Genomic DNA, 9,054 nt, shown 5'->3' on the forward strand with positions numbered 1-9,054 from the left:
TTCCTCACCAGAAATAGATTACAGTAGATTCTGCTTTCTTTCAAATATAGATATATACAACATTGTTGTTTTTGACTATATTGCAAAGCAGTGCTAATGAATAATGTCCCAGAATGAGCCTGAATTTGGGGGAGGGGGGGAAGAGACTTTTAAAACAACTTTAAAGTAAAAAGAAAGTAATTCTGAATCAACTGGAATCTTATGTGTAACATACAAAATCCTTGGTACTCTTTGAACTTGATTGTTTTGTTGAAGATGTTTCATTATACCCAACTAACATCATCAGTGCTAGAGGGAAGTGAGATTTGTGCTCTGTTTATACAAGCAATCCTTGATTTACATGTGATCACCTTTTGTGACCACCTGACAAGCAAAGTCAATGGGGAAGCCAGATTCATTTAACAACCATGTTACTAACTTAATAGCTGCAGTGATTCACTTAACAACTGTGGTAAGGCTGTAAAATGGGGCAAAATTCACTTAACAACTGTCTCATTTAGCAACAGAAAATTTGGGCTCAATTGTGGTTGTAAGTCCAGGACTACCTGTATACAAGTGGCTTGCCCTATCAGTGTTCTTGGTAGTTCCTTGACTCAGGTAATGTTTACTGCTTGATTGCTGGTCTAGTATTAATTCTGGTGTTAATCTCTTCTTATCTGTGTATTGATAGCTGGTGGAGGTGTTCTGGTTTATTTCTTTACCTTTTAGATTCTCTTTTCTGTTGGTTTTTGTTTACTTAAGGATTCAAGAGTGCCTAAACATTTACATGCACCTGTATATATGTATGTGTACCTTTGTGTATGTAAATATAGGATTGTCTATATTTATATGAAGCTGTATTTATACAACTATAGCTGTATATTTTTTTTTAAAAAAAAAGTATGTTCCTTGCCAAAATTAGATTCAGCTTATTGTAGGGTACTCCCCTTCCTATAACTGTTAACACTGTTGCAAGGCCAAATTGGCAGCAGGCAGGAAGGAAAACAATCAAGCCAGCTGCCTTTAAAAGGGGGGAGGAAACCATCAGATCCAGAAAACAAGCCCTTTCCTGATAACTAGTGAACCTCTAGACTTTTGCATTCCAAATAAGACAGAGCAATTAGCAATGCAGTCTTCCCTACAATTTGAGAAATCTCCTGCTCTAAAGATAGATAAAAATCATATTTTAGAAAGTTTTAGAAAGTAAAGATGTTGTTTTTTTAAATCATTTTCTGGGCTAAACTAAGGGTCCTTATTTTCCAAAGACTAATCATATCTTTTAACACACCTGCAAAAGAAGATTTTGCGCGCGTCTTGAGCTCCTTCTGCTAAGGCCCTTCCTGCTAACTTACTTACAAGGACTTACAAGGTCCTCCAGCATCTTGGAGCCGTCGCTGAAGTGCTGTAAAAGCCCGCCTGTCCTCCTTAACTGTACAGTTATCTTGCGCTGGATCTCTCGGCCAGGAAGTCCCACCGCCTCTCTCCCGCCAACCCTTTGCTTTTTCTTTGCCAAATCAGACTCTTGGGCTCCAAGCAGTTGTCGGGGGTGGTGACCGGCCGCTTCGGAGAAAGCCATTGGCTCCTCCAAGAGAAACCCAGGAGGTCTCCCACTTTAAAGCCGCGGGGGGCCGGGTGGAAGCCCAGTGAGCAGGGATGAGTCCGGCCGCTTTCCAACTCTGGAGAGATTATTTCCAGCTGGCCAAGTTGGTGGAAGGGATGAGCCGATACAGCCCCTCCGAGGAAGAGCCCGGACCGCAAGCGGTGGAATTGTCGCCGGAGCAGCAGCAGGAGCGCCAAGTTTTCCCGCGGCAGCAGGAGCGGCGGCGGCGGCGGCAGCAGCAGCAGCAGCAGCAGCTCGTGGACAAGCCTCCCTCGGGCGCGCGTGGGTGGGATGAGCTCAGTTGTTCTTTCTGCAAGCAGAACGGTGAGTCGCGGTCCGTCTACACCTCGCATCGGCTGAAGGACGAAGCCGGCCTCGTGCAGTGCCCTATTTTGAGAAAATACAAGTGTCCTCAGTGCGGAGCGTCGGAGGATTTTGCGCACACGAGGAGATTTTGCCCTTTAACCAAGCAGGGTTACACATCTGTCTACACGAGCTGCGTCAGGAACTCTGCTGGGAAGAGGAAAAAAAAGGCAAGTCGTGGAGAACGCGAGCCGTCGTGGTTTCCCCCCTCGATATATACTTTATATATTAAAAAAAATCCTTTTCCCCCCATCCCAGATTTGAAAGCCATCGAAATGGATCGGCAGCGGCTCTTAATCGGTGAGTATCGGCGGTTGTTTGTAAGTACCCAAAGGAGCTAGATAACGTATATATAGCAGTGACAACCCTTAAAATGCTGCTTTTGGCGTTCCGTGGGGCTGGGAATTTGTTCCTTTTTTAATCTAAATCGAAGAAGGACCGGGAATTTGCCCGTTTTACCTCTGGGTGGCATTTTTAATCCCATCTTCCCATTTTCAACGCTGCACAGGAATGGGCTGACTCCGGTTTATCGAAAACTTTGTTTAGACATTCAGGAATCCCTACCTGGTGCAAAAAAACAAGCCTCGCTACCCTGCTACTATACAGGCCATGAGTTTAGCGCACTGCCCATTTTATAGCGTCCCCCCTCCGATTGCCGGTGGTTACCCAAAAGACGATCCTGGATTATAGTGGAACGATTTACAGCGGCTTATTCAACAAATGGTATCTGACTGAAGTTTTTGTGGGAATCTCGATACATAATAACAACAGGCCCAGCAATAAGGAAGAAACTTGAATTCCTGAGTGGGGCAAAAACTTTTTTGGGGGAAATGGGAGAGGATCTAGTTAGCAACATGTTGAAATTTTTTTGATTGTATGCCAATTTTATGCTGGGCCTGTTTTTTATCCCATAGAGGAGCCTGTATATATCTGTGTTTCCCAAAGATAGATATATAGATATATGTAGGCCTGCAGCATAGGTTTCCCAAAGAAACATTTTTAAAACTTAAAGCAATTAAATTCTTGGTACTTTTTAATATGCAGATCAGAGTAAGAATTGCAGGCTCCTCTATGGGATAAAAAACAGGCCCAGCATAAAACTGGCATACAATAAAAAAAATTATATATTAATATGTTTCTAAATGTGATATATAAATAAACATGGAAGGAAAAGACGTGGTGACTAAAAAGTCAGGCAGAGCTAAAAGATAGAATAGTTTCCACTCAATAATTTCCACACCTCAAAAAGATTCTGGTAACATTTCTTTAAGGCTCTAAGGCATAAAATTTGTGTTGCAGCTCATTTCTTCCGTTGCATGAAGTAATTTAATTGATGTGTAGAATGTAAATACATTGGGAAAAGATGAAGGGAAAATGGAAGTGTAGTTATGCAAATGAAAATCATGTGAGAAAGACTTTTTCAGTTAATCCCTCTAATGGCCTTCTGAGATATTTAACTCTCATCAAAAAGTTTTAGGCTTCTCATCACTCCATTGTGATGGAAAAGCCACTTGGTTCCAGAACTATTATTTTGCTATCTATATTGGAATATCCTGGAAGGTCAAATATTTTGTTATTTGTCCTTGTTTTTAGTTCTGATGTCAGATTTGTATCCCTTCTTGTGGAGACCCAGAATAGTACTGCTGGCAAATCATATCAGAAAAAGATGCTATTGGTGTTTTAGATTGCGGATTTATACTCCGTTCAACTCAGGATCAATGAATGAATCAGTGAACTATCTCCCAGTCTAATTATTTTGCAAAATTATTGTGTAAGATACACTGGGAGAGAAATTACTTATGTTGTCCAAATAAGACACTTTGAAAGGGTAGCAATTTTTTTGATGATCTCTAGATGGCAAAACCAACTTGTCTAGTAAAAAAGAGATCTGCTCTTTTGCTTTGTGACTCTTTAGGCAAAAGTCTGCAACCAGTAGTGTGATTGTTACAAAGGATTAAGAGGCATGGAACTGATGGGAAAGAGCTGTGTATGATTTGGATGCTTGTTTACTTAATGAGAGTGATTCTGAAAACAGAAAATGTACATTTATCTAATTGTGTCCCTGCTAGCAGAGTGGGTTTTCGGTGCTCTGGGATGAAAAAGGTCAAGATATATTAAAACAATTCTTGGGGTGTTAAGTTGTAATTATAAGGCTGGCAGTTTATAGACTTAGAGCCCCCTCATCTCTGCTATAGAATTAAACGGGAAATTACTTTTTCATAGTATTAAATTTATCATTGTTGTTTATGACTGCTGATCTTGTTTTGTGAAGAGAGAACCCCATTCCATTTTCTCAAAACTACAATACAGGGCCCATTTTTGATCATACATATTTCTTTGGATTGCCTCCAAACATGGCATTCAGTCATAGGAGTCACAACTGGTAATGTATAATCCACAAAGCTCATTTGTCCTTTTAGAAGACTGGACTTGAATTATTCATTAAATTTATATACTGCCTATCTCACTACCCAAAGCAATTCTGTTAAGAGTTAATGTTAGCAAACATTAATTATGCTTCCTTCTGGGTGAGGAAAATGTTATTGAAATTAATGATATGTATATTATTTCTTTCAGGTGTCGTAATAGCACTTTTCTGAAGAATGGAGAGACTGTAGGACTAATCATTCATGTGGAGTCACTGGTGCTCAGAAATCAATTTATAAGCAACTTGAAAAGTGATGCAGAAAGGACTAGTTGACAAATCTGATACAAGCAATACACCCAGCATTAGCACACCTGATATCAAGAAATCTTTCTTTATCCTCCACCCGAGTTCACATTTTGTTACAACTATTTGATGTTGCAAAACATTTTATATGATATCCTCAGTCTGCTCTTCTGCATTCAACTAACATGAATGCTGTTCGTTTGTTTGTTTCTTCATATTTATTATTTGTGTTTATAATTGTTTAAAGTATACTTGTTTTATAAGTTATTTTTGTAACCAATTGTTTGATTTTAAATTTGTATAGTTATTGTTTTTGTATGAATACAGAATGTTTTTCTTTAACTCTGGAATAAAAAAAGGAGGTATTTTCCATGATGGAATTAAAAAAATACATAAATCCACAAAAAAATTTGTGTAAGAAACAAGAAATTTTGCAAAATAAAATAAGAGCATCACAATTGTTTCAGCTGGAGACATCTAGATGCCTTGTAATCAGTATTATTTAAAAATGTTCCACTTTGTTTGACTTGTGCCCAAATGAAGGATTCAGATTTCCCTACAGCCCCCACAAAATGAATATATCTTGCCTTCCACAATTTTGTACTGTCTAGATTTCTAATAATCTATTTGATGATATGGAATTATGGCAATTGTAAAGCTAATATATTTGTATGGAATCACATTGCACAAGGCTTTTCTAACTTATTAATAAACTATTAAATAGTTAAACCAAAATGTTGTACATAATATCTCTAGTATTTTGTAGTGTGACTGAAGTTTTTTACTTTTATTTAAAAAGCAACAGATATGCTACTCTTCTGTATGAAGAAATCATAGGAGAGAGTTAATACCCAAATAATGTGCATCTTAAGAGACGGGAGAGTAGTGGGAAAGTTTTGTTATTTCAGGACATTAGTATCAGGACATAGTTTCAGGACATTAGCTTTAATTCTTCGCAATTGTGATAACCAGGTAATGCTAAAACAAAGATAAAATGTACTTTTGTGTTAAATTGTTTTATTGAAATTAAAAGTAACTGTCGGAAAATAAATACCATGCCTCCTGATAGGCTGACATAGCTAAGGAAAACTGCCAAAAGTAGAACAAACATTCTTATAAATATTGAGGGAATAACAGAATCTATATGTTATACTGTAATTCTCTCTTCTTTTTCACTGTACAAGACATACTTGTCATATTGTTCATGCTGTGGGACAGGAGCCTCCCATGTTGTTTGTTTCTCCGAGACTTCAGTCTCTTGAAGGAATCCAGATCTCTGTGTGTACTCATGATCAATCGGCTGGAAAAAAAGTAACAGATAAATTATGAATTCTCACTGTTGTACAGACGTAACAAAAAAGCAGTTTGAAATTCAAAAGCTCCATTTAACCATGATTAGGCCAGAATGTCTTTTTTCCACACACTATATAAATTCCTAACCATTACCATTTTAAAAAAAAAAACACATTTGTATAGTTTTATTTCAGTAAACTTCATGCTAGTTGAATTAGAAGTAAATATGCATTGGTAGTTGCCTTGAATCCGATGATTGTTAATTTCTAAATATTACTCTAAATATTATTTTTCCGACTATAAAACGCACCAGAGTATAAGACACACCAAGATTTTGAAGAGGAAAACAAGAATTTTTTTTTGCCCTCTCTGACCCCCAGGAGCACTCTGCAGGCCTCCCAAACCCTCTGCGCATCCCATTTTTGCCAAAAACAGGCCTATAGAAGGTTTTGGAGACCTGCAGAGTGCTCCTGGGGGCCCAAACCTCCCATGCGTTGTGTTTTTGCCCTCCCCATCCCCCAGGAGCACTCTGCAGGCCTTCCAAACCCTCCATATCCTGTTTTTGTGAAAAATGGGCCTGTTTTTGGCTTCCACATGTCACATTTTTGCCCTCCACAGCCCCCAGGAACACTCTGCAAGCCTCCCAAACCCTCTGCATATCCCATTTTTGCGAAAAATGGAACACACAGGGTGAGGTTTCAGGAAGCCAAAAATGGGACTTCCGGTGGCACCGCAGGCGCTGACAGACGCTCCTTTCGGACCGTCAGCCCCGCGATTTCGTTAAAACCGCCAAGACAGCGCAAATCAGCTGCCTGGCGGTTTGGAAACCTTCCCCTCGGGAGAAGAGAGGAAGGCGAGCAGCTGGACAAAGGTAGAGCTCCCCAAAAGCCCTAGGAGCAATTCTGGGGCTTGGAGGGTGAGAGCTCCCTAGTAGTTCGACTGAGATCCGAATCCGAGGCTTTTCTGCTTCAAGCAGAACAAGACGCCGCGACCACCCCTGCAATCAACATTCAGATTCAAAATAAGCTTAAAGCAGGCAGAACAAAAACAGGAGTCCTAGCAACTGCAAGTACTGAACTTTAACTCTGTGTCTATACTTCTTCCTTCTAAGACTTTTAAAACGAAAGCAAAAATGGCGCCTGAACTGTAACAGGGCATGAAAGTGAAAGTTATAGTGAAAGTGATAGTTAACATCGTTAGCGCTTCTGAGGCTGTTTAAGATGATTGGGTTCTACAACAAAGAAAGATTTAAAGTGGAAAGACTACAGTTTGGACTTTAAATAAACTATAATACTTAAAAAAGACTTAAAAATATTTGGATTTATTGATTTGGTTGCTGTAGGAAGTATAAATTGAAAGCTAAAAATGGCTTCTAAGCAAATAAAATCTGGCTTTAAAAGTGCTGGAGGATCGCCAGCACAACCATCAAAACTACACTCTGTCTACTTCAAACCTACAAATATTGACTTTGGAAGTTCTACAAGAATCCCTGCAGGACGCTTTGAAGCAACAAACTTCTTTTTTAGAGGGGAAAATTAAGGGAGTGTCTGAAGAAATGGCTGAAATTAAAGAAGTTATACAAATTCGGAATAAAGAAATAAGAGAAGACATAGTAATGGCATTTCAGGGTCTGGCAAAACACATTGAATTGTTGGATGAAAGAATAGAAGAAATTAATCAGTCCAATTTGAATTTGGAAAATAAAATGGATGAAGTTCAGACCAAGGTGGATAGGGCAGACGATGAAGTGGTGATGTTACAGTATGGAGCGATGGAATTTGCCCTGAGAGTAAGAGGTCTGAGAGAACACAATCGAGAGAACTTGAGAGATCTTTGCAGAGGCTTTTGCAAAGATAACTGGGGAGCAACAAGCAGATCTCTCATTGCAAATTGACAAAATATATTGTGTTAATTCCTGGTTTGCCAGACAGAATCAATTACCAAGAGACATTGTGATTTACTTTACAACGAGGAGGACCCGAAATGAAATTTTACAAGTTTTCTATAAAAATAAACTTCAAATTGCAGGACAAGAGGTTTTAGTGCTGAAAGAAATTCCCCCAAAAATGTTGAGAAGCAGAAAGGAGTTTGCTTTCTTGGTGGATGAACTTAAAAATCGACAGATTCAGTTTAGATGGGATGTTCCAGCTGGACTGGTGGTGAATTATATGGGAGAAAGATATCGGCTTAACACAATTTGGAAGGCAAGAGATTTTTATACTAATGTATTAAAGGCTGGATGCCCACCATCTCAGGAAATGAGGAGAAGAAAAGAAGAGCTGGTGACACAGGGACAGAAGGAAAGTAAACAGCCACAAGCTGCAGGAGAGACCTCGCTTATTGAAGAAGATTTATTGCAATTTTTTGGTACTGATCAACCTTTGGAAGTAGTAGAAAAAAGAGAAGAACCAAAAGATCAAAGGCAGACACACTGCAGCAAAGCAAAAAGAACAAGATTTAAAGTTGCAGCAAACCCAAATGAAAGCTCAAGAAGCTACAAAAACAGAAGCAGTGGGAGGAGCAAGGCCGAAGAGAAAGGTGAAGGAAGATCTTCAGCTGGCGCTCTTAAAGCTTCAAGGTGCCAAGAATGGTAACTAAATTTTTGACCTGGAATGTCAATGGTTTGAATTCACCACAAAAGAGAAAGAAAATATTTCATTATTTGAAACAGTTTAAAAACGATGTAATTTGCCTACAAGAAACACATATTAGAGTGACAGATCAAAAATATTTGATAAATTCAAGATTGGGGACACATTTTGTTGCATCTGCTCCAGAGAAGAAAAATGGTATAGTTATATACCTAAGAACAGACTTAACAGCCAAATTAATTGAGGCAGATGCTCAAGGAAGATATATTGCAATTGAATTCCTAATAGAAGGGAAGAAAACACTTTTAATTGGAGTATATGCTCTTAATCAACAGCAAGAAAAATTTTACAAGCTTTTGCATACCAAAATAATACAATGGGATTATAAATCGTGTATATTAATGGATGACTGGAATGGAGTATTGGATACCCAAAAGGACAACATTTCCACTCTCTTTTGTGGGGGAAAGTGCATCTTATGCTCCAAAAAATACAATAATTGTGTTTATCTTACAGGATAACTCTTGAGTTGGTTTTTCTATACAAAATAATCTTCC

General features: G+C 38.7%; 1 protein-coding gene across 1 annotated transcript; it reads left to right on the forward strand.

The window, feature by feature from the left end:
- The first annotated feature begins 1,632 nt into the window (after positions 1 to 1,632).
- NANOS3 (nanos C2HC-type zinc finger 3) lies at positions 1,633 to 2,738 on the forward strand. Its single transcript, XM_070934455.1, has 2 exons — positions 1,633 to 2,242; positions 2,581 to 2,738. The coding sequence occupies exons 1-2, from the start codon at positions 1,633 to 1,635 to the stop codon at positions 2,736 to 2,738; spliced, it is 768 nt and encodes a 255-aa protein (XP_070790556.1).
- The last annotated feature ends 6,316 nt before the right edge of the window (positions 2,739 to 9,054 follow it).

Source organism: Pituophis catenifer, unplaced genomic scaffold (genome assembly GCF_029215685.1).
Source record: "Pituophis catenifer annectens isolate HBS135680 unplaced genomic scaffold, rPitCat1.0.hap2 SCAF_2, whole genome shotgun sequence".
Lineage (NCBI taxonomy): Eukaryota > Metazoa > Chordata > Lepidosauria > Squamata > Colubridae > Pituophis > Pituophis catenifer.